Raw genomic sequence first — 27,196 nt, 5'->3', positions numbered from 1 at the left:
GTCAATAGTGCTTGTAAGGAAATGGCAAAAACACTTCAGGGTTTGCACAAAAAAATAGAGTTGGTAGGGTATGCAGAAACACAGGTAAAACACAGTAATTGATCCCAATGAGAGATTCAAAAATTATAAAACTTTATCTATGATTGGCATGTTCATTATATATTTATTGTTCTATTGTTTCACTGTGTCATGAAAAGCACAATAAAGAACCTGCAAAATTCCTATTGATAAAGGTAACTGCATGTGCAAGCATGTACATGTACCGTTAATTAAAAAGGGTAGAAACTAGATATATAAGCATAAACTTTATTATATGCACTGTACAGTGTATTTTTTGATAACTTTAGAGTGGATTTGCTTTGCAATGGGACAGATTACGAAGTGGAAGAAGAAAAATTGAACTGATGGTGTTGCTGTTTGACTTGGCTAGGCTTATTAGCACTTTTGCATCCCAAAATTTCTGTCAATAAAAAAATGGACCTGATATGGTGAAATTAAAATAATTGTATTTAATGAATAATTTCCACACCCTCAAATTTAATTTAGATTTTTTCATGTGAGATTTTTCTTCAAATAGTGATTTATTCTAAAATCCTCTTTCCATTTAAGGTTAAGAAAATATTATTGAAGAAAGTTTTCTGATACCTACAAATTGTATATCCATAATTTAGAACTTTACTTGTATTGCATTCTTTTACAAACATTTCAAAATCTGTTACCTTCCTGTCTTAAAATATATATGTCTCACTTTAAACCTAACTCTATTAATATGTAGCAGATCCAGTGATTTTTTTTATTAGAATCCCCTCCCCCCACAATTTGTTAACATTTTTTGTAAATTTTGTGCAAGACTTAGTTAAAATAAGCAAATGATAGTCTGGACTCTGGAATCCCACTTTTTTATGGGACCACCTTTTCAAAATATCAGAATCTGCTCCTGAATAATTGAGTGATTATTAAAAAAAAGTATGGTACCAAAGCAGAATGGAAATGTAACCTGGTATTCCCACATACTCTTTAATTCACATCTTTAGGATGGCTTGTCATATCTGCATTAGCATACAACATGTACAAATACTATGCATGTCTCCTTGAAATGCTTTGTTAAAGAGTGCACCCCTTGATATTGCAGATATGATTGATGTTAAGTGAAGTGTGGCATCATGTAAAGCCTCTTTTTGGAGAGGTTGTGCATGTTTGAACTAGACAAGCAGAGGCTGCTTACCCTGCCGGTGCACCTAGTTCATGCTCGTACTTTTAAGTTTCTCAGCCAATCAGTAATGGCTCTATCTCTTACATGATTCGCAGAGAAGCAGTGAATTCTTAGATGTGTTTTGATTGGGGATCAATACCCGCTTCCCGCTCTTGAGATAAGCACACCATACCTCAAGACACCTAGGTAGTTACCAATGTAAATGGTAAGGTGTGATTTGAACATTACCCCACCTCTGATAATTATCATTTGAAATTAACTAATCGGCGCTCTCTATTTTGATCATGTGAAGACGGTGTATTTCCGATACATGGTCACTATATATTTTAGCAATACCCGGTCAGTAATAGTTTTTTTTTGTTTATGACAACCAAAATGGCAACCAAATGTTTTGCATCGCTTACAGCAGACGATATACAAAAGAAGAAAATGATGGTGAATTCAACGGAAACCATTAAAAGTAATCAAAAGGCCGCATTAAAGAAAATTATTGCTATCTAAATATCGGGTATAAACTATTTTTTTTCTTAAAAAACCCAAAAAAAAACAAAAACAAAAACAAAATCACCGATGGGGTAAATTTGTTACGTAGTGATTGAGTGGCTGTGTACAGAATTTACCCTGGTCAGTAGATTCATACCTGGCTCAGCTGCGCCTCGTCGGGTATGAAATATACTGACCAGGGTAAATTTTGTACACGGCCACTAAATCACTATGTAACTAATATTATTCTGCCTTTGTGTTTATTATGTAGTTGTCTGTTTGAAATGTTATAAGATACTTAGTGTTCTGCCCATAATTTGAGGTATCACAAAACGTTTGGGCATACATGTAGCACAGCTCATTAGGGCTTTCCCTGAATTTATAGCATGGAGTCCATAGTGTTTCTGAATATTAATTCATTCAAGATAAACAGTGCTATATTGATTTGGGAGAGAGATATTTTTTGTCATAAATTATATCCGAAATAAGGCTGTTTTCCCTAATGAAACTTTTCCAAAAAATGGCTCAAAACTTATCCCCAATAAGATAAATTATTTCACCTAACATGGACAGTTGAAGGCTTACTGGGTAAGGAAGACACCTATTGATTTTGAGGTCAGTAGGTTAAAGGTCAAGGTCATAGGCTAAACATTATCATAATCTAATACAATTACTCATTCCACAATAATGTTCCATGAAATTTTACTTTTGTTGCGAGTTGGGGGACCTGGGGCACTGCTGTTGATATTATTACTATGTTAGGTAGTGTTTTAGGATTCTACTTTCCTGTCACCTAGGTCAAGTGTAATTTTGGTGGAAGAAAGTTTATTATTATGCCACACTTTCCCTTTTTCAAGTAGAAAGCTTTCGTTTTTTATAGGATTTGTAAAATTTGGAAAGCAAACTTCAAAGTGTGGGAAAGTAAATCTTCATTTAGAGTTTTCCCATGGAAACCTAAATTTTTGAAAAATCCTAGAACACTGTATGGTATTCCTTTGTTTCTAAAATCAGTTCAGTGTAAGTAAAACTATGTTCATGCATGTGTATACAGGTATTTGTAGGTGTATGTAGCTTAAGATATTATCTGTTTTTTTTTGCTACAGAAAGGAGGTGATATCAAAAAGAAGGACGAGGTTTTTCCCCCTCCGTTATAGACTATATGTAGCTCAGATACCCATGATTATGTTGCTCTTGTATTTTCAGGGAAAGTTTGACAAAATAGCAGAATACAAGACCAGTAATATCATAGAACATTTGAAGCCAGTCCCGCTAAATCCTGACCACACACACTTTATCTTTGTTGATAATGGACTCAGAAATGTTTACAAAGGGGTAGCAGAATTCAGGGCCAGATTTGAGAAGAAATTGTCTGATCCAGTTGAGAAAGGTATGGAACATTTCCCATGTTACCGTGGTCTAAACAATGATGTTTCAGGAGTTTACACCGCCGGATGAAAATCATATTTTGGACTAAGAAAATAGATTTGATTTTGAATAGGAAAAAATGTTTGTATTTAAACAAAAAAAGAAATACTCAAGTGTTTTTAGCATCACTTTGAAGCAAGTATTTGGGGGTCTATATATGTACAAATACAAGTTCTCTTGTAGACTTTTTTTGTCTTAACCGCAAGGTTGTCTTTATATATGCTCAATATATAATTTTGTACAGAAAATTATTTTATTCCACACAAGGCCGTACATTGTGGAAGTTTGTCAGACATGCTCATTGACTATCCTGTAGTTAAGACAACAGTTTTTATAATCTATTACATATGCATGTCATCAGCAATTCGTAATTGCTTATCTATGATTCTGTCGACATCCCAGTGTTTTTCAACCAATCTATAACTGGGCACAAAAAAGAAGCAACAGGTGATAGCTGTGCCTTAAGGATGTTATGGATGTAGACCTATGATAAGGGACATCAATCAGTGATCTGTTTCTATCATATTCAATTTCATCAAAGCCTGTCAATCACTCGTTTGAAATAGAATGAAATTAATCTAAGTTACTTAAATGCTTTTATGAGATTCTTGTTAAATGGTTTGCACAAGCATTCTAATGATCTGTTAGAGTTTTGTCCTTTAAGCTAGGTCTGTCTCCTTAAATAACCAAGGAATAGGAAAAAAAAATTGACTTACATGTATTTCAGAAAAAAATTGTTTCTACATTTTTTTTTCATCAAAATCTCTCTGAAGTAGTTATACAGTGTTTAGATTATTGTGTTTGTTGTAGTAGTTGCTTTTTTTCAAAATAGTGAACCATTTATAGAAATTCCAAAAAGTCTAATACTAATTTTTTCTTCATTATTTGCAGGTGGAGAAGGAATTCCTGTTGTACTGATCGTATTAGAAGGAGGACGTGATGCCATAGAAGATGCCAAGACCTCCCTGGGTCAGAACATCCCTGTTATACTGTGTGAAGGAACAGGAAGGGCTGCTGATATCCTAGTCACAGCCTATAACCTGGGGGATGTGTAAGTGAAACGTTGGACAAAATCATAATTTAAAAAAAGTAATGAAACTCTTATATTCAATAGCATTGAATGCTATTGAACTTATTTGATGTAAGAGTTTCATTTGCTGTTGGTGTTGTGTTAAACATGTTATATCCTGGCCTTATCTTAGATTTTCAATTTGGAAAAAGTGAAAATGTTAATAGTGATTTTACAGGAACGTCAGTGACGTACTACACATGTACATCGTCTATCAAAACATAAATGGCTCCAAATCTTTCTGTAGGGAGTGACGTTTTTCAGAAGTGACATAGGAATTCAGTTGTGATTGTTTGACATTTTAACATAGATGCACATTATAGGAAGTCTCCTGCTCAGGTGGAGATGTAACAGCACAACAGTGCATTATTAAGATATATGTAATTTGATTACAATTACATGTAACTCTGTCCGTCATAAACAAAGCTAAAAATCACATTATTTAACTTAATTTTGTGTAAGGAAGACAGTTTAGACAGGTTTCAGTTTATACAGGTTCAAAATCCATAAAAATTAAATGAAAAAAGTTATTGGTTTGGACAGGTTTAAGATTTATTGTACCCGCAACATACAAAGTGCAAAGTGGTGGTATATAATGATAGGGGTGTCTGTCCTTCCGTCCTTCCTTCCTTCCTTCCTTTACATAAGGGGTACCCATCTTTTATCCATTACTCCTCTAATCCCACTGAGTGGAATTGTATGAAACTTTTGCAGAATCTTTATTTCATGTTTCCATTGTGTACCTCCTATTTTAGATTTTGATTGAAATCAGTTTGAAGGAGCATGTTATCAAATGGAAGAGTGTGGGGTTGCAAGTTAGTAAGTATTGCTCACAGTTTTTTTCTAGTTTCGGGTTCTGTATAGACAAATTGCACCGTAATCCTACATCAATTAGTATTTCATTTCATTTACCAGTCTTGTCACGTATTTTTCAGTGAATCCAGAAACTTCAAGTCCAAGATAAGAAAGGCCATAAAAAAGGCCTACTTTGAGTTGAAGCCTGCAGAGAGAGATAACCCTAAAGCTATTAAGAAAGCACACGAAGGAACTGACCTGGTGTTTGAAAGTGTCAAGAAATGTATGGAGAAGAAACACTTAGTGAGTATCAGTCTTTATGCCATAAATTACTTGTTTTTCTGAGCTACTATTAGCCTACTATTGTTCTTTGCTTAAGAAATGTACTGTCTAAATATAAATACATTTCTCATACAATGAATTATCTTTTTTAGGAGCTGTAGAGACTGACATTAAATTCATATTAAAGCATCTTCATTTTAAATGAAAATTGTACATTTCATTTAGAATGTGAACTTGTACATTTAGTTTGATAGAATTACGAACACCAACCACAGACATTATTTATTTCACATTGCCTGTGTTTTTGATTGAATCTATGATTTTTATTATAGCAAGTAAATTGATAAACTTCAGGGGATAGAGATTTTTGTTATTTGATTGAATGACCTTTACCTGTTGAACTGCCTTAAGGGCTGTTCCATTAAAAGATAAAGGGTACCAGGGAAAGGCACATTTTCACCAGGGGAGCCACCTATAGAAGTTCTATTGATGTTTTGTATTTAACTTAATATATTTTATCAAGAGGCCTAAAAACCCACCCATATGCTAAAATTAAAAGTCCCTTCCACACATCCTTTTATGTTTTACTGGTGCAGCCCTAAATAATTAACTGGTCACTTCACTTGAAAATTTTTTTTTTTATTTTTTCATAAGTATTTGAATCTATGTTGGAAAAAAGTTCAAATCTTCTTGTCTATTTTAAAATTGTTCCCCGTTATCTGTTTTGTTTGCTATAAATACAATACTTATGCAGTATATATCTTGTGCATGATGAAATTTAAATTATTACAGTCTTGTGTTATCTTTATTTTAGTGAAAGATTTTCTTTTTACCAATTTACTATGTACTTGTGTTTTTTGTATTGGAGTTTTTCAGTTTTAGTTTCATAATTTCTTGTTACTTTTTAGATAAGTATTTTCCACATCAACAAGCATGAAGAACTGGACAATGAAATCCTTAAGATTCTATTAAAAGGTAAATAAAATTAGAATATCATTGAATTTTAACAAAAATTCTAAGATTTGAGGAAACTGTGTCAGAATAGACAAGCAATGTTATTCAGCTGAAAGCAAAAACATAAAAAAACTATAATTAAATACGATAGTGCCAATGATGTACATGTAAATATTGTAAATTCAAGTATGCTGTGCACATGTTTCAAGAGTAATCGAGAACCAAGGTTATAGTGGTAATCAAAAGAATGTAATCCAGGGACAAAGACCAGACATGGAAAACAGACATACACAACAAAGAACATAAAGTAACTAAAATCATACAAACAAAGTAACAAAAGCAAATGAGCAACCCGGACTCCATTGAAACCTGGGAGCAAGGACCAGGTGCACCTGTAGGGTAAGCGTCCTCTGCTTTTCTAGAAACACAAGAAGTTACCTTTCATCCTCGTCTGCAGCATTAGAACCCAAATACTTCAAAATTCAAGATCCAAATATACAGTGTATATATGTACAAGTAGTACTCCAAACCAAAACTATCGAAATAGGAAGCCAAATCCAGCATTGAAAAGTACTTCCATAGGTAATGCAAAGAATGTGGGCTCATTATTTCAAAGGTTTCAAATTTTTGTAAAATTTGATCTACATGAACGATTTTATTTAATGTACATGTATAATGGAATTCAGGTCAGACAAGTCTGACTACTGGTCTGGTGTATCAAATGACTCAGTAAAACTGAGTAAATTGGTAGTGTCAGCTTTACTAAAGTTTCCCACTTAACATGTCATTTCAGTGTTAGATATCTTAGGTTTAGGAATTATTGCATACATATATATTTAGTATTGCAATTTAATCATTGAGAACATAATATGGTGTCAATTTTTGCAATATTAAGAAATAGCTAATTTAATGCAATTGATAGGTAGTTGCAGTGACAGAAAAGAAACATGGCAATAATTTCTGTATTTACACAGCTTTATGTTTTTTTATTTCATAAACTTTGTTTTTTTTTTTGTATATATTTACAAGAAATTGGTTTATTTTTCAGCAAAGACTGGTGAAGCGACAGAACAACAAAGACTGGAAAGGCTAAAGCTAGCTTTAAAGTGGGATAGGGCTGATATAGCTCAGGAGGAAATCTTTAGAGAGGATGCATTATGGAGTAGAAGTAAGTCTTTAACAGGGTTGATATTTCTGAGGCTGATATCATGAAGCAGGTTGTTTAATTGAGTAGAGGTAAGTCCCTATGCCTTGGATTGGGCTGATACTGCTCAGGAGGAAATCTTCACAGAGGATGATTTATGGAGTATAGGTGAATCATTTTGCCTTGGACAGAGCTGATAAATTGCAGTAGGAAATCTTCAGGGAGGAGCTGAGAAAAATAAAATTATTCAATCATTTAAGGAATTGCAGAAGATCTGTCCAATTTTATCCTCATTGCCTCATGTGCCTAGCATCCAAATACCTGAAATGTCATTATAAGGCAAATAATGGCTGAACTAAATATACAATAAAGACTTTTTAATGGGACACATAACAGACAATAAAAATATAACTTTAATACCCCACTCTGCAAGTATATTGGAATCACTTTTTTTATTCGTCCAAATTTTCACCACAATTATGTCAACTTCCAATGGACAGATTTATTTTAAATTAATGTGTGGCTTGATACAGATTGAGCATGTCTTGTAAGAAATTTTGGTTGCTCGCCAATATCAACTTTCTGTTTCCTGGGACGTTGCCATTTTTCACTATATGAAACTTTCATCACAAAAGTCGTGGCCCTCAAATTTGGTGCTGCTTCTTATAGATGGGGCATATGTTATTGGTAATTTTGGTTGCTCTCTGATATTACACTTCTTGAGATATTTAGGTTTCTTGCATGTATGATACATAAATGCATGCTAAACGCTCACCAAACACATGATAAACAAACACTCTTATGGTGCATTTAAATGCTGATAAACGAACGCTCCTAGCATGTGTTTAAACGAACGATAGACAAAAGATGAAAAAAAAATTATATTAACAAAGGAACAATAGAAAATTTAATTCATGAAAATATATAAATTAAAAATAGCAAATAATATAAAAATAACAGTTGAATCGAGAAAATAATCAAAGTACAAAAATAAACGAAGGCTTCTATCGTGCATTTAAACAAACACTCATATCGTGTGTTTAAACAAACGCTTCTATCATGTGTTCATCGTGCGTTTAAACGAAAGCAAAACAATGTGTAAACACACGATAAACGATGCATGAATGCTAAAAAGGGAAACGTGAATGTTTCAAGGAGTGTAACTTCCTTTACAAGTGGGATATGCATAGCACCACAAAGAAACTTTATGTTTGTTCCATATGTAACAAAACTGTAAAATTCCTTGAAATATGGGTGATAAATTTTTTCTTGGCTTCAATAACTCCTGAGTTTCTTTTATTTCTAGACTGTTTTGATGAGGCATTAAAGACAGCAATAATGAATGACAATGTAAAGTTTGTACAGATAATACTGAACCAGGGTGTTGTCATGAGAGAATACATGACAGAAAAGAGACTGATGGATTTATATAACATGGTATATATTTACTGTAAAATCCATGCTAAAACCTTTCACTATCCTCTCATGTACATGTAGATTTAATGTCAGAAACTGTAAAGCATCTCATATTTGCAAGCAAGTTACTTTCACTAGTTTTGCAAGCAAGAAAAAAACAAGAAAACCATTCACAGATTAGTCTCTTAATTGTATTACGTGTAGTAACAACTTTTCTCATGTTTAATCTATGAAAAAATATCGTTCAATATTTTCTTGTATTTTACTCCTTTTCTTTCTAATTTTTTTATATATATTCTTGGAAAAATATGGAGATTTTGTGAATGTTGATTTTCATAATGCACACTTGTCGTCCGGTAAAATGAAAAATAAAATGGTGAAAAAGTACATTGCCTATCTTTCGAGCATAGGAGAATTAGGACACTTAAAACAAATAAAAACAAAAAACAAAAAAAAACCAAAAAGAACAAAAAAAAAAGAGAAAAAGAACCAAAGTCAATTAAATAATTGACAAAAAGTGAAGTTAAGGTTTTATAAATCAGCAGATAAAGTGAACGACTGTAAATTGTACAAAAAGGGGCTTTTAACATGATGTGCAAGTTGAAGTGGCTGTTATGGAAAGAGTAATTAAGGGAACCAAGATTCTAACGTATATCAAAAGAATGTAATCCAGGGACAAAGACCAGACATAGAAAACAGACATACACAACAATGAACATAAAAAAACCAATATAATATATACAAAGTAACAAAAACAAATGAGCAACTCATACTCCACTAATAACTTGGAAAGTGAAAATTAAAGGAAATTAATGCCAATTGAGTTATCTGATAGTTTTCAGGGCTGAGTAAAAATTAAAGTTAATTGTTTAATTGTTCATGATTTGGTAAAAAGAATAAAATGAAATAATTAAACAATTTTATATACATATACAGTTCCTGAACCGATCTGTGCAACAACAATGTATGCATCGATCGCCAATCAGTTTCCGGTCAGTCATCGATCCGTCAAACCGATCCACCCAACTGGTGATTGCATCACGTGACCACACAGTGGTCAATGTATTTTTACGGTTTTTGTTGTTTCCGTTGTCAATTTTACACATATTTATATAATGTAATAGATTCAAACTTCAATTTATACTTTTATTTTACATTTCTTTTATTAAAACAGATCTTACGTCATTTTATATAACAAAACTAACTGCGATCAGATCGGTCACCGGTCATCGGTCATCGATCTGTTAGCGACCAATCAGTCAATGGTCATCGATCCGTCAAATCATTGTGTGGATCAATTCATATATTTAAAAGTTTCATGATAGTTTTTTGTGTTTTTAAATTTGTATCATAAAACAAAAGGGTATAAAACTTTGACAGTTTCAGTCCATTGTATGCGTGCTTACATGCTAAAGATATGTTGAAAAGAATTATTTCAAAATTTTTCTTTCTCTCTTTTTTAAGTCGGTTAGTGAAAAAGATATCAACAACATGCCTCTGAAGAAGGTTATGGCAAAGTTGGGTATCGATAAGATAAACCGAGAAACATTGATAAAAATTGTAGTCAGTCTGATGGACAAATATGAGTTTGATATGGTGGATGACCTTGATGAACAGGACATGGATATTGACGAAGTTCCCGTAGAACCTGGCCAGTTCAAATACCCTTACAAACATCTATTGATCTGGTCCGTCCTGTTGCTAAGGTAATAGTGTTGCTATGGGACATATATTCTTGTTGCTATGGTACTCTTATTGCTAAGTTAATCTTGTTGCTGCAGCAGAGTCATTTTCTTTTACAAATTTAGCCTCAATTTATGATCTACAGATGAAACCCTCCCACAGTACCTATGTTAAAATCATACAGAAAGTTCAGGATTTTTTGGATCATTTTTAAAAAAACAGGGTCAAACATATGTTTTGATATCAAGTAGCACAAACAGGGTTGCTATGGTAAGCTTGTTACTAAGGTATTGGATATATATGTAATAGTCAAGTGTAGATATATAAATGCTAGGATTATTCTAATTGTTTGCTAAGAATGAACCTAGCCACTTTAATTATTCATGTAAATATTTCCAGTTCTTTTCTGTCTTGTTGCTAAGGTGTGGAAGTGTAGAAATTAATGCTTTAAGGAACTCATGAATTCCATTTGTTTATAAGATCCATGACAATAATTAGTATACACCAATTAATATATGTACAAATAAGCCATGTGTCATTGTTCCAAATATCATTCTATTTCAGGCAGAACATGGCAAACTTTGCTGTAAAGATGGGAGGAGAACCAGTTACAAGCTCAGTAGCAGCTTCTAGGCTGAACTACTCTCTTGCTCAGTATATACATCGTAATGAGCAGGCAATCAAAGATAAAGTTCTAAACAATAAAGCGTAAGTACTGTCACCTTTTCAATACAGTGAAACCTGTCCAAACTCAATCCTGAATAATCTGAATAGCTGTCTAAATCAGACCCTGAATAATCTGAATACCTGTCAAAACCAAACCCCAAATAATCTGAATACCTGTCTAAACCAGACACTGAATAACCTAAATACTTGTCTAAATCAGACCCTGAATAATCTGAATACCTGTCAAAACCAACCCTGAATAATCTGAATACCTGTCTAAACCAGACCCTGAATAACCTGAATACCTGTCTCAACCAGACCTTGAGTAATATAAATACCTGTCTAAACCAAACCCTGAATAATCTAAATACCTGTCTAAACCAAATGCTAAATCTCAGAACCTGTCTAAAAACAGACCCTGAATTATCTGAGTACCTGTCTAAACCAAACCCTGAATAATTTAAATACTTGTCTAGACCAAACCCTGAATAATCTAAATACCTGTCTAAACCAAACCCTGAATAATCTGAGTACCTGTCTAAACCAAACACTGCATAAAGTCTCTTTATATCAATTTAAATCTGATGTGAGCATTTATACACCTTACACCTGTCTAAACCAAACCAATTTTAAAGTTTGTATTGGATTAGACAGGATTCACTGTACATTTATATACTTATGTGAGAATCTGTTAAGTAGCAGTCCAGATAAGAATTATGTAAAATGTAATTCATGGTTAGGAAGCCTACATAATATTTTTGATATTTTGTTTAAAATGTTAAAAGTAAACAGAAAGTAACACATGGTTTATCATATGTGGCACTAACATTCAATAGGAACTGTTTGATCTTCAATCTGATTATCTCCTAAGAGCAGACATATTGGAATGCATATTTATACATTTCATCATATAGACCTATAATACAACTTAATAATGAAAATAAAATTTTGTAGCCTTTTTTGGGGGTATATCACCTATTACAGAATTTGCTTGATCCTTACAAAGACTGCTACTTAAAAGTTTACACCTAAGTACTTAAAATGCCTTTATAATGTAAAATGACAGAATGAATGATAGAGATAAAGCATTAGCAATGTCCTATATATGTAGGGAGTCTGTAACATGAATGGCTCAAAATTGTTTTGTTGGAAATACATGCATAATTTAGAAGTGATTGTTTTTCACACAAGTGTGGAATGGATGTTCTAGGAATTCATGCATATTCTCATTGGTCAAAACCACAACCATGTAACAACATGGCAATGTTGTCAGCAAGAAAGTCTTTATTGGGTTCAAATATAAAAACATCTGTCATAGACTTAGCCTGGTATGGTTTTATCTGTTATTTCTTGATATTACAGTGAGTTTGATAACCTGGCCACAGAAGTGATCGATGAGTGTCACAACCATGATCCTAACAAGGCTATGATGATAGCAGAGAGACGATCTCCAATGTGGAGTGATATGACCAGTATGCAAATGGCAGCATCAGCAGACAATCAGGTTTGTATATCAGACATGATAAAATTCCATTTTTTTCATTCAGGCTTTAATCATTGAGACATGTTTTTATGTAGTGTGCTCAACACTTCTGATGAAGTTTTTTTTTTGGTCATATGAGTAAAATCTTGTCAGATGTAGTAGTCCTTATTTATTAGCAGTGTGTCAGGCAACTCCTGCTTTTCTAATTTCTCATGTATTTGATTTTTTCCTGATTTTTTTCATAGAATATCCCAACTTTTAAAACCCTTGTGATTTTGTTTTTTTTCCCCCAGTGATTACTTGGTACTCTGGTTTTTGTTTCCATGCCACCATGGGAACTAAACTTCAAATGTCCTGTAGGTAGTTAATTGTTTTTAAGTACCATTCTGTGTAAGAATCAGGCAGTGAGTGGCACATCATAATTCTCAATTTGGTCTTTTTCGTCTCAAGTATATTTCATTCAGAAAACAACTGAAAAGCAATTTGAATTTATATATTTTTTGACTGTTTATATAAAGAAAAATTACTGGAAAATTTTCCCGCCATTTTTCCATAGTGCATTTCAACTGAATTTGATCTATCAATATCTTAAAAAGGAAAATTTTACAAATACTTTGATGGTTATTTCTGGTGGTTATCAGGTACAAACACTTGGATGGTTATTTCTGGAGGTTATCGGGTACAAACACTTTGATGGTTATTTCTGGAGGTTATCAGGTATAAACACATCGATGGTTATTTCTGGAGGTTACCAGGTACAAACACTTCGATGGTTATTTCTGGAGATTATCAGGTACAAACACTTCGATGGTTATTTCTGGAGGTTATCGGGTACAAACACTTCGATGGTTATTTCTGGAGGTTATCAGGTATAAACACTTTGATGGTAATTTCTGGTGGTTATCGGGTACAAATACTTCGATGGTTATTTCTGGAGGTTATCGGGTATAAACACTTCGATGGTTATTTCTGGAGGTTATCGGGTATAAACACTTGGAAAATGCAATAAAATCTCTGTTTTTTCCCTTCATGTGCCACACCTTATACACATTTTGCCCAATTCATAGATGGAAAGTACGTAAATGCCCATCTTTTGACAATTAATCATGGTACACCACTTATCATCTGCCTGACTATTCAATAACTACTTAATATGGCTTTTACACCGAAGTCATATCATCTGCCTGACTATTTAATAACTACTTAATACAGCTTTTACACCGAAGTCAAAGTCAACATTTGTATCATGTGCATTAGGGCATCTGTTAATTTTCTTTTTGCGTGAATTACAATTTCAATTAAATTGAAAAGTCTACAAGTTATAGTGTATGATGTTTTTTCTCTAAACTTCATCAATACATGAAACCTACAATTCATGTATTTAAGTTCAAAGCTTCCAAATTTTTTATTGCAATGTCTTAAAGGGAAACAACTTATCTTGATGATGCTACAGCAGGATTTAAGGAGGTAAACCTAGGGGAAGGGACATAACTCATGAAGTCAGTGATATGTTTGTATCATATTCAATTTTACTAAAGTCTTTCAAGCTTTCATTTGAAACTGAATGAAATCAGACCAAGTTACTTTGATGCTTACATGAGATTGATGTAAAATGCTGAATGCAAAACATACATGATTTGTATGAGTTGTGTCCCTTACCCTAGGTCTACCTCCTGAAACTAATCATGATTGTTCTGCTGAGAACAAAAAACTCACATCTGAGGTTTTCAGTATTTACATATGGTAGGTAATCCAATAGAAAGAAATAAATCATCAAGAGCTATAAGTTATCAGTATAAAGAGTAAGATCACAATTTTATTTCCTTCTGTTTCTTCATGTTAAAGGAAAATTAATTAAATTTATAATTGAATTATTTTTCATATATTGTGATTTTTTTTTTTTTCACTATTCCAATGGAAAATGCGCATTGAGAGTAAAGGGAAAAAATCAAACAAATTAGCATTAAGAGTTGGCCACAGCCCTTTAATTATTGATTCAATAAGATTCCATACATTTTTGCATTGATATTTTTGGCTGTAGCTTGGACCATACCATACATTTGGATATAAGGGACCACTCAAATCGACTGGTATATGCATAGGACACTCCAGTTGAAATATCAGGGGATGAAGTTTGATTTATTTTTCAGCTTATCTCCAATCCCTGAGTTAATGCCTAAATGTCCTCCTGAACACCAAAATAATAAAATTATCCTTGAAACTGGCACTTGGTTTGCATCTAAAATAATTCTTTTGAGTATATATATTTTTTATACGATTTTAAAGTCTAATACACTTCATTCTGAGTAATTAATGTAACCATTATGTTTGTATGATATCCAAGTATTGGTTAGAATTTAGTGTCTGTCCCGGTCAAAGTTCATGAGAGGTATACATAATGATTACATACATAAGCAAAGGTAATAACTCTTTCTCACAAAATTTTAAATTGTCATGAACCTACATGCATTCATGAGTTCACTTGCAACTTTGAATGAAGGAAGTGTAGGTTATAAATTTTAAAAGACAAATGCCAGGCACCATGACAACAGACATTCATGTACCAGACAATCATTTTATATTTGTTCAGCAAAAATTGATACATAATTAAATCTTCTCTACATAAATCTTTGTTGGAGTAGCTAGATATGGGTCAAGAGTTGGCTAAATTTGCAAGAATTTATAGAAAATAGAGTTCTAAAATTACTGCTCTCATAAACACACTTTCTGTTTTCAGATTTTCTTGGCATCAGTTGTCTGTCAGAATTCTATTAGTACGATATGGAAGAGGGGTATAGCATCACCATGGCAAAGGGTATGTATTCCAATTATATTGGTCAATGACTCCTCAACTGTTGGAAATTACATTTCAAGGCACTAGTACTTCTTTTACTTCTTTTATTTTGTGTGACTTGTTATCCCCTTTTACTAGTAATTGTTTTGGTGTTTCTGGCATTATTTTTGTCACTGATCCACACTCCTTCATACCCCCAGTATTGATTCTTCTCAATACTGTTAATGTATTAATTTTTGTGGTGAAAAATAAAAGCTTGAAAAATAGTATCCCCAACACTGATTTTTTTTTAATCTGTGAAAATTGATACCCACAAATATGTTCACTTGACAGAATCCATGAAAAAATGCAACTGCTATATAATACTAACATATTTACAGCGTGCCTAGCACCAGAATTTTAAGAATGATTTCAAAACTGTTGTACTTCAAATTTTTATTTATTCATGAGAATATAATTTTTTTTCATTACAGGTGTTTTTTGTGAGTCTCTTCCCCTTTATGGCAGTTACACCATTCCTTGAAGTTGACAAACTTGGAGACCAGAGAATATCGCCATGTAATAAATTCCTCACCTTCCTAACATCACCTATAGCAAAGTTCACATATCATTCTGTAAGTTTTAATCTGATATGCTAAGTTCTTTAAATCCAGTGCTTTTTTTTTTATCCCTGCTTTGAAGCTGGATGTGAATAGTGATCACGGTACCTGTCCCTCTTAGACTCTTTTTAAGTCTAGCTTCAGTTAATTATTCAATTTATTTTAATATTAGAAGTAAATCGCAAAAAAACTCTATTTAATAATTATCAGTATTTACAGAAGTCTGGCAATTTATGTTGCACTGTTTTACTCCAAGCAATAGCTAGAGATTAAATATTGGCATAAATGGCCAGTTGAAGTGAACACTTTTTTTATACTTTCAGATGATGTATTTAGCATTTTTGATCCTGTTTACCTATTTTGTTCTGGTTGAATTCCGGAAGGATTATGTTACACCTATTGAGGTTGTTTGTATCATATGGATCCTGACAGTCATTGTTGACAATGTCCACACGGTAAGTTGTGTATGGTGTGGATTCTGATAGTCATTGTTGACAATGTCCCACGGTAAGTTGTGTATGGTGTGGATTCTGATAGTCATTGTTGACAATGTCCACACGGTAAGTTGTGTATGGTGTGCATTCCGACGGCCATTGTTGACAATGTCCACATGGTAAGTTCTTATTAGCTTTTTAAGAGTGAATTATATTATTTTGTCTTCTGTAAACATTATTTTGATGATTTGTGATTTACTGAAGTCACCTGTTTGTATTTAATTAAGATACAGGCTCACCAAAGTATCATGCAGACAATGATTAGACAAGGTATTAAGCCAAGTTTGCTCTTGCTAGTGTAAATGGATACTGCTTATCCCACTTGTGATTAAAGAGCCTCACGAAGTTTTGGAGGATGGTTGGAAAGCTTATAATTTATAATAAACTTTCATGTGGACACTAAATATTCCAAAAGGTTTTATGTCAAACATATCAGTGAACTTGGCACAAATTTATCACAAGAGTTTAAATCTGTGTACATCATGTACATGACATAAGAACTTTCACAGTAGTTTTTTAATTTTTTTTTTTTTTATTTCAGTGTCTTGCATTCCCATCACCTACACTCAAAGGAACTTTAAGAGACTGGTTTGGCTTACTTAAGTTTTTAGACCAGTTTAACTGTATACTGGCTGTGATTGCATTCTTCATTCATTTTGAGGGGACTTACTATAAAGAAGCCAAAGCCATCTTTTGTATTAACTGTGTGGTGTTTTATATCCGACTGCTGGAAGTGTACACAGTCAACAGCCGTCTGGGTCCTAAAATGGTCATGATAAAAAGAATGGTAGGTTTTAGTTAACGTATTAAACACATTGTATAAATGTCATATTGCACTGAAATAACATAGTGAGTTTATAAAATCCCCAATTTATATATTGTTCCAACTGCTATGTGGAGGGGGAATTAGAAATAAAAATCATGCAAAATGTGATTCATGGTTTGAAAGCGTACATATTTTTATTTTTGCTGTTTTGTTTAAAATGTCGTGGTTTACAGAAAGTTACATGTGGTGTTTTATAGAAAGAGATAATGAGATAAAAAATACATAGAATTAACTGTAGAATTCAGAACTATGGGAGAAAACTCAGTAAATCATACTAAAATTCAATAGAAACTATTGGATTTTACATATGAATTACATAATTATCTCCTAAGAGCAGACAGGTTGGAATGAATAATTATACATTTCATCATATAGACCTATAATGCAACTTAATAACAAAAATAAAAATGTGTAGTCTTTTTTGAGTTATATTACATTTTACACAATTTGCATGATTTTTATCAGGAGTTACAATTTCAGTGAAATTCACTGAAAATGAACATTAACTCTGTCAAAAACCTCATTATTCTAAGTTTCTATTGAAAATTTTTTGCACAAAGCCATTGATGCAGAAATAAAAAAACGGTCTTTTCAAAAAGAGAAAGTATCCTTGAGTGATATCACATCATCAGATCAGTGGGGTTTTGCCATGCATGATTCTGATTTTTCATTTGCCTGATTCTTACAAACAATTATACTTAATGCCTAAATGTTTTACATTCCGTTTAAGATGTTAGAGTTGGTAATGTTTATCTTGGTGCTGATGATATTTTTACTGGCCTATGGAGTTGTGAGCCAGGGACTATTGTATGTTGAGAGACGGGCATCATGGACAATATTGAAGGACGTTATATACTATCCTTATTGGCAGTTTTATGGGGAGCTCTTTTTAGAAGAAATTGATGGTAATGATACATGATGGGAAGATGCATATAACAAATAAATAATATGTGGAAATGGTTCCAAGATATATTTTAGGAAACTTTGTATATACACCCTCTTTGATGACAAAGAGGTTTATGATTTCTCAATTTAAAGAAGTACAAATATTAAATGGGGTTAAAACATGAACATTCAAAAAAATTTTCATGAGTAATTTCTTCATATTCATGCAGTAACCCTATAGTAGCCAATTTTTTTCCCACTCAGCCTTTAATTATAGAATTACTGTTAGTTGGCATGCATGAATTATCATCTAGAAGTTTCAATAACAAATAAAATGCATTATTTTAAAGTTCTGGTAGCATCTGCAATTTTGGAGTTCATTTTGAAACACTTCAGTTCTTTTCTGAAAATGATTATATTGATTCTGTGCAAATATGAGGACATATTGCACAATTGGTTTTTTTCTAGCTTTCTATTTCAAGTAACATGGGAGTATTTATTACTATACATTAAATATTTATATGCGTCACTTTCAACTTTGCATGAAGAAGATCTAGATTGTCTTTTCAATTATAACATCAAGTTTTTCAAACTTATTTATTTGCAGATGACAGCAATTGTTTGGATATGAATGGTACTGACCCCTCTATGCCAGGTCAGACTTACTGTAGAACTTTCCATTGGCTGGTTCCAATCTTTCTGGCTGCATACCTTTTAATTGGAAATGTACTGTTACTTAATCTGCTCATTGCTATTTTTAGGTAAATAAAAACTTTTTTAATTTGTATAATTTTGGAGCTTGTGCAGTGTCTTACTTTGAATCCATATTTTTGGTATATTTAAACAGGATGACATTTAGTTACATACTGTGAAAGTACTATTGTTTGTGGGGTACCAATTTTTGTGGTTTTCCTCACAGGTTAGACCAAATCACGAAATTTGATTCCAAACATAACGGAGACTTCCATTGTTTTTTTTACACTGAAAGCCTCAAAACCATGAATTCATGAACTCACAAACTTGTGTTTCTTCTCTAATCCACGAAAATTGGTATCCATGAATTAAAGTACTTTTACAGTAACTAGTTTACAATATGGTCCTGCACTGTATACATATTTACAGTATAAATTAAAAAATTGACATTAAACAAAATAAAATTACATGATAATATTACTGAAAAATGATACACAAGTTTCTTGAAGCAATACAGTGTATCTTGGATTGCTTGATTTCAAATGTAGTATGTGGCTTTTACAATGATGGGACGTATAATGTAAACAGTTTAGTTGCTGTCAAATATAAACTGTTTTTTCACTTTATGGAAAGGTAGAGAAAGTTTTAGTTACAAAACTGTCTGCTTCCATTGGATGGATTGATTTTAAATGTGGTATGTGGCTTTATATAAACAAAACATTTGCTGTTCAGGTAATTTGTTGCTCTAAGATATCTACTTAATGATATGTTCCAATTTTTCATTTAAGAGAGAGTCCATGCAAAAACCAGGCAGTGGGTGGCTTATGGCAAATTTCATTTTCCAAAAAAAATTACCCATTTCTTATCACAAATGCATCCTTTCTCGATGTTGAAATTTTTTTTTTTTTTTTATTTACTTCAACAACAAGAATATAAATTACAAAGAAAGCATTGAAATGCATTGAAGGAAGGAGAAAGATAACTCTATTTTTTTCACCGATTTTAGCAAAATTTGGTTGATTTATAAGGAAGCTTTAGAATCATTTTCTGAGCCATCCATTGTCAACTTAAAACGAACTTTATCCTTTTTGACATGCATATGATATATACATTACGTAGGAATAAAAAAGTCAGTTGGATAAAATTTACCCTGTGCCAACCATATCATAGGATCTGCCTGATTTTCATGTGGACAGCCTCTTATTGGAACAAGTATGGTATACCTAGTACAGCAGTATATGTTAAGTTTATTTAATATGTTACTATATGACTCACTGTTTTGTATTATTTCAGTAATGTGTTCCAGGAGGTTCAAGTCAATTCCAATTTAATTTGGAAATTCCAGATGTATTTACTTGTCATGGAGTTTGATACCAAAGGAGCCTTGGTCCCACCATTTAGTATATTTATACACATCTATCTTATCATAAAATGGATTTTCAGGAACACTTGCTGTAAAAAATCTGAAGGTTTGTTTTTTTTAAATATATATATAATTACAGCCAATTTTAGAATATACAATGAAATCTGTTTTAACTTGGCACTTAGTTAAGTTTGTTTACTGTGGAAGTACTTTTTTACGTGGTTACCAATTTTTGTGGAAGAACTCAAGTTCTTGGATTCTTTAACTTGTTGTTTTAAAGTTATCAGTATACACACTAATGGGAATCAATTATTTGTTGGGACCCAAATTTTGTGGTTTGATCTACCCACAAAAACCACGAAAATTGGTACCCCACGAACAATAGTACTTTCACAGTATAGCTGTTTTAATGTATTTTTAAACTGGATAATCTAACACCTCTCAAAAACAAGTATATTCTATCAAATTCTGTCTGAAATCAACATACTGTTTTGATGGATTGCTGTAGGAACACAATAGATGCTTTAACATATGAAGTAATATAGTCTTTAGTACTTGGTTTTAGTATTAGTTTATGTATGCTGTTAAAAAAAAATGTCTAACTCCTCCATAGGATAAACCTGTCAACCCCTTAATTCGTTTCATATTGAGTGAAAGTTTAATATTACAAAATATCAATTTCTACATCATGACAAAGGACCCTTGATGAGTTTGTTATGGTGATGAAAGTAAATGAAGAGAGTTGATATTTTGCTATATTCAACTTTTATGAGTTATAAACCTTTTTCTCCATGATTCCTTTGAATTATTTTGGCCCATTAACAATTTGCATCTATTCATGGCAGAAAATCTTGCCATCCTCCATCTATGATGTTGCCAAAAATTTTGTCCTGGTATGGGACTTGATATTTCCATGCAATACTCTCACACTGGTTATTATTATTAATATATATTTCATTCAACGGTTTATATTGGAAATCCTTTATTTTCAGACGGTAAGCTGAGGGTAATATTCTATATCTTCATGTACTCAATTTTAACTCAGATATATATAGGGTAGTTATTTGCTCTTGGAAGTTATAGAATGGTTTGCTATTCTAAAACTTCTGTCTTTTTGTATATATTTTGAGGCAAAACCCATTCCTTATTAAGTGTCAGTCCGTGTAAGTAACAGGCATTAGGTAAAACATGATATTAAAAAAAAACTATCATTTTGATGACGGTACTTAATTTGACTATTTGTACCACCAGAATCAAGGAAAACAGACAAGATTTTCGGTATCATGCTGGACATTGAGTTACAATTTCAGTGAAATGCACTGAAAATGAACATGATGAACATTAACTCTGTCAAAAACCTCATTTTTCTAAGTTTCTATTTTTTACACAAAGCTATTGATGCAGAAATCAAAAAATGGTCTTTTCAAATAGAGAAAGTATCCTTGAGTGATATCACATCATCAGATCAGTGGGGTTTTGCCATGCATGATTCTGATTTTTCCCATTTTGCCTGATTCTTACAAACACCTACACTTAATGCCTAAATTTGAAATAGTAAATAATGCTTTATTAGTTATTTAGATGATTAAACATGACTTTATGCTGATGATTGAGTTTCGTAACAATCAAAGCATTAAAAACTTAAATGTAGTAATTCTTTATTTTGTCTGTCTGTCCATTGTACTAAGGTTTGTGTTCAATATCTTGTAAAACTACCCCCAACCCCAAAGTTGGTTGTTTCACTGATCTTAAATTATGTTTGAACCTTTTAAATTTGAGATCATTAGACAGAAGAACAAAGAGATTATCACTGAAAATTTATGCTTTCATGAAACAAAGGTTTGAAGGGGTTTTTATGAATTATATATCCTGTCTGTCAGTTTGTATATTGATGCCTTTTCTGCCCATAGTTTTAGTTGTGACTTTGGTAATTTCATCATTGCTTTTGCTATTTCATGGTCAAGGATTATCAGTTGTGGCACATGGATGTGTGAGCATAGTGGCTTGATTTTATTTGATTATTTGTTGTGTTGATGCTAGTGTGAATAGAAAATATGGCTCTGAGTAAAGTCAATGTAACGATGGTACTTAATAGTATTTCCTGAAGTTTTTGCAGCTTTCTAGTTTCTATTGTAATTTTTAATTCTTTTCAAGGAGGAAATCAATTAACTATGGTATTCATTTACTTTAATCTATTTCTGTACCACCTGCAAACAAAAAGTTTTCGGTTTATAGGAATCACCCCATCTGTCCGTCCATCCATCCATCTGTCCACATTCCTTAACGCAACTCCTCCTAAACTGCTCAAGTGATTTTTATAAAATTTTATGGAAAGTTTGGGTAACATATATAGATGTGCTTGAGGGAGTATAATTTATAAATGTGCTTGAAGGAATATAAATACTGTTGGCAGACACCGAAGGGAGATAATTAGAATTAAAGATTTGACTTTTTAAAACCTGGTAAGTGCAACTCAACCTTAATCCCTCAAGGGATTTTGATAAAATTTTATAGCGAGCACAAAGTTAGTTCAACGGCAGATATGTGTGTATGTGAAAATAACATTCTTGATATTGTCCCCAGTGATAGCTATAAGCCTAACCAGAATATATTAGGTGGTGTGCAGAAACAGCCATAAAATGGATGTTCCTCAACAAGAAAATCACTCACCTGGATCAATAAACAAAAATAGATAAGAATTAATTTTTACAATTGAAGACATACAGTCAATTTCAATGCATTACTTTAATTTATTCTTGCTTCATGAAATATTCATGGAAAACGTAGGGAATGGTTACATGTACTAACAAGTGTACTTACGTGTCTCTCTTTGCTGTTCTACTTGCTGTTCAAGAACCTAACCCACCTTGAAAAAAATATAGCCATGACTGTATTGTTCTTATGGAAGTATAGCTTTTCCAAGATAGGGAAGGTAATCATATTTTAGAATTTCTGTAAAGCTGTCTATTGTATTTATGTCTCAGGTTATGTGTAAAATATTCTCTGGAGAATTGTTATCATTCCAGACTATACATATTTTGAATTGGACCCACTGAATCTTAAAATAATATAGCCATAGGTGCTCGTTAAGTTAATAGTGAGGGTTAAAATATGTTGAATTTCTTGGTGTTTGCTCCTATAGGCAATGTATATACCTACACCATATTAGGACGGTTGGGCATGACATATAGATGTGCATGGAGGAATGTAAAAATTGTAAGAGGATTCTAAAGGCAGATTATGTATTATTTTCTTTTGACAGAAATTTTAATCTCAGTTTTTCTTTGTTTTCTGATAGTTTGTGACAGAGCTATGGGATTTTGACCTCCATAAAATTTGGAACGTATACTTTGAATACATATATTTTTGCTGTTTGAATATTTTGCATTGCAGTTAGATTTTATTAATTTTTGCCAGCAATTACTTAAGTAAGCGATACTTGATGACAATCCGTAGAACTTTCTGTAATAGATCGACCTATATTACATGAAGTATTAATGCAAGTTCTGTATTTTATTTCTTTAATTTATTGTGTAAACATTAATTTGAATAAGCTTGCAGTATGAATGAGACCAATTAATGGGTGTAATTGTACCATCTGTCTCAGGGGCAGGTCCAGGATTACAGGTTAAGAGGAGGGTGAAAATAGTATTGGAGGTCTAGTGAAGCAAGGCAAAAAAAATTGATTGGGGTACAGTTTGTGTAGGATCTAGATATAATGCAAGAAAACTGTTGTTTAGTCCAGATAATCATTATGTTTGCTGAAGCTTTTTTTTTTACTCTTTGCCTTAGGGAGGCAACCAAATTGAATAAAAATTAGTCTCCCAAGACAGTATAATTATTTGGACTAGGGGGAGGGAATTGATTATGTAGGGTCCAACCCTACATTAATAATCATCTGTTGCTCAGATTGGAAGATTTTTGTATAGTTAAGATTGTATTTGTTACAGGTCGCCAGTATGGTTCCAGACATCTGGAATATCTACAGCTGTTTGAGAAGGAACAGTTATCTAATTATCTTAGAAAAAAGAAAGCTGACGAGAGAAGTGCTACTGATATAAATATACTGGCTATGCAAAAGAGGTATAGATATTTGGGAAAATTATACTTCATACAAAAATCTAGAATTTCTTTTTGTGAGTTAGCATTTGTTATTTTAGTGCATTCCTTTCTTTCTTATCCCCTACACAACGGTGAATCATGGACTATTGCCCTCGACTGTGTCTCAGATACAATTATCTGTGTCACACCCACTACTGTAGGCAGTCCAAATATAATATGAATTTTAAAAGGATGGATATTTCATTTTTAACGTAACCCATAATTGTCACACCCACTATTGTAGGCAGTCCAAATATGATATGAATTTTAAAAGGATGGATATTTCATCTTTTACGTAACCCATAATTGTCACACCCACTATTGTAGGCAGTCCAAATATGATATGAATTTTAAAAGGATGGATATTTCATTTTTAACGTAACCCATAATTGATCAATTTTAGGTTATTTTTGTATTAAATTTAGCATGTTTAATTAACTCTTCATAATTTGAAATTAGTATGTTCATGTAGGCTGTTTGTATTCAACAAACTTAAGTTTTTGTCTTATTCAAGTTGTAAATAACTAGTAAGTGAAGTTCAACCGGACAAATATTTAGCATTTACTTAAATGATTTTTTTTCAGTTCTACAATGTTTAATTCTTTACAGGGTTGATGAGTTGTACAAGATGATTAAGGAAGACATGTTAGAGGAAGAACAGGGTCAGGAAGAAGCAGTGGTTGCTGGGAAGGTTCGAGAAGACACTGTATATTCTACAACAGGTTTCCAAGCAACATTAAAACCAGCAGATCCTTCAGCTGGAACGAAAGATGAGGTTTGATTTCTTTAATTTTTTAATTAGTGTGAGTCCCTATGGGTGAATGGTGAAGTGGACTGAAGATTATTTCATTCTCATCAGTTTGTCTGTCATTTTACATTATTCAGTTGTTTCAACTTTAATTTTTTTGATTGATAGTCGAATCTAGATAAATTTTTAAAAAAGGATTCCAGTATATCACAAATATTCAGATACTTTTTTTTTAAAAGTTATATAAGGCCTTTTCTTTTCAATCCAATGTGGATATAATTGTTTTTTTTTTTTGACAATTTTGCAGTTGTAAATAGTCAAATGTTTTGCCATGCACAGCATTTTCGAAATTCTTGGTAATTTTAAGTATACTTGAAGAAAATTTGAAGTTTTAGATGTTTCATAAAAATTCAACCAATAGTATTAGTTGATCTGAAATGTCTAAAATGGATTTCTCAGAATTGTCTGTACGGGGTTCTGAGTATTAATTTGGATAAAACTCGGAGTACACAGTCAGAAGTGCCGTATATGACAATCACATGTATCATATGCTGCATATGATTATTATTATCCTTTGATTATCACATGATAATCATGTGTTTGCATTCCAATATTTAAATATGAGAATCAGTTAAATCATGTGACTATCATTTGTAAGTTACCATATGATTATCATATGTAGCACTTTTAGCTTTGGAAAACCTGTTTTGGCTGTTTCTGACTGTTTTGAATTTGTAAAATTTTCTTCTTTTTTTACAGGCTTCTGATAAAGAAGAAAAGAAAGAAAAGAAACACAGAAAAAAGAAGAAAAAGAAGAAAGATAGAGAAAATGTTGAAAAAGAAATCAATATTGACAAAGACACAAAGAAACCAGAAATGGAAAAGAAGGTACCGACCTGGACCAGCGACCCTCATGTTGAGACATTGGCTGGTTTACCCCCAACTGGTACCCCGTTATCGTCAAGACGTAAACCTACATTGCCAATGTGGAATGATGATTCTGACAGTGACGAGGATGACAATAGACAACAACCCTCATTGATGTATAATATCAGAAATGACTCAGAAAATTCAGATTTGAACAATTTCGATCGTAAAAAACATCGAAGGAGTAAGGCTCTGCATCAAGACTCCATTTCTGAAGAAGAATATCACCATAGAAGCTCCAGAATACGACAAAAATTAAGAAAGAAGCGATCAACAAATGTTCATGATAGTGACTCGTAACTTAAATAATCATTGAATTTAAGCCAAAAGTTATTATAAAAAAAAAAAACAAGTTGAGCATATTATTTACTGTTTAGAGGGAATGATGTGGTTGGTGTACTTTTATCTTTATATTTGTCCATGAAAATTACAGTAGAATCTGCCTGAATTAAAACACTTTTGGTACTGAAGGATTTGGTTGATTAAACAAGGTATTTGCTTAATACAGGTGGAAAATGTATTGAAATTTAAATGTATGGACATCAGAAGGAATCTGGTTTAGACTGGTTTCCAGTTCATTAAGTGCTTTGTTAACAGGTTTGACTGTAACCACCTCCATACTGGTAGGTATCATTACTAACATTTTAATCTTTTCGGTCAGTTTTCGGTCAGTTTTCGCAAAAACTTATTTCAATTTCCACCCAATGGATTCAAGCATAAAATTTCTCAATCTGCTTTCTTTTTTTTGTAACAAAATATTTGCTACCTTTAAGTAATTGTTTTTAATTGTGCATGTTTTTTACATGTGCATGTCTTCTCAGGTTAATGAATTTACATGTGATAAACTTTGTAATGAACTATTTATTTTATCTATTTTGTTATTTTATATTAAATTAAGTTATAATTATAAATTTTTTTTATACGTAAATTTATTTATAATCAATTTGACAACGTTTCTTGTAATACAGAAAGAAATGAAATTTTTTTAATGATAGTGTAAGTAGATTTTGTAATATTAGAAAACTGTCTGAAATTGTATATTATCATTTATTAGAAGTAACAAAAATGTAGAAATACATGGTAAGTATTTGTCATATCAGGTGCATTTTCTTCCTATCCCTGAGCTTATCTCTGCATTTATAGGACATATCAA

The 27,196-nt window shown here is 32.3% G+C and overlaps 1 protein-coding gene across 2 annotated transcripts in view; it reads left to right on the top strand.

Moving 5' to 3' along the window:
* Window positions 1-26,489, top strand: part of LOC148606492 (transient receptor potential cation channel subfamily M member 8-like) — a 37,084-nt gene extending 10,595 nt beyond the window's left edge. For both annotated transcript variants that reach the window (XM_088547306.1, XM_088547304.1), the window contains 19 exons: window positions 2,900-3,083; window positions 4,013-4,172; window positions 5,126-5,288; window positions 6,176-6,242; window positions 7,270-7,389; window positions 8,672-8,802; window positions 10,246-10,487; window positions 11,029-11,172; window positions 12,493-12,634; window positions 15,351-15,428; window positions 15,881-16,021; window positions 16,330-16,461; window positions 17,042-17,287; window positions 18,057-18,231; window positions 18,819-18,972; window positions 20,198-20,373; window positions 24,218-24,350; window positions 24,978-25,143; window positions 25,876-26,489. In XM_088547306.1, coding sequence (XP_088403432.1) covers window positions 2,900-3,083; window positions 4,013-4,172; window positions 5,126-5,288; window positions 6,176-6,242; window positions 7,270-7,389; window positions 8,672-8,802; window positions 10,246-10,487; window positions 11,029-11,172; window positions 12,493-12,634; window positions 15,351-15,428; window positions 15,881-16,021; window positions 16,330-16,461; window positions 17,042-17,287; window positions 18,057-18,231; window positions 18,819-18,972; window positions 20,198-20,373; window positions 24,218-24,350; window positions 24,978-25,143; window positions 25,876-26,343 — 3,222 coding nt within the window. In that variant the 3' untranslated portion in view covers window positions 26,344-26,489. The remainder of the gene's footprint in view (window positions 1-2,899; window positions 3,084-4,012; window positions 4,173-5,125; window positions 5,289-6,175; window positions 6,243-7,269; window positions 7,390-8,671; window positions 8,803-10,245; window positions 10,488-11,028; window positions 11,173-12,492; window positions 12,635-15,350; window positions 15,429-15,880; window positions 16,022-16,329; window positions 16,462-17,041; window positions 17,288-18,056; window positions 18,232-18,818; window positions 18,973-20,197; window positions 20,374-24,217; window positions 24,351-24,977; window positions 25,144-25,875) is intronic.
* Window positions 26,490-27,196: the final 707 nt, after the last annotated feature.

The sequence above is a fragment of the Perna viridis genome, chromosome 9, assembly GCF_037379345.1.
Source record: "Perna viridis isolate PV_CMFRI_1.1 ecotype Kerala chromosome 9, ASM3737934v1, whole genome shotgun sequence".
NCBI lineage: Eukaryota > Metazoa > Mollusca > Bivalvia > Mytilida > Mytilidae > Perna > Perna viridis.
This window is presented reverse-complemented; position numbering and strand designations above follow the sequence as displayed.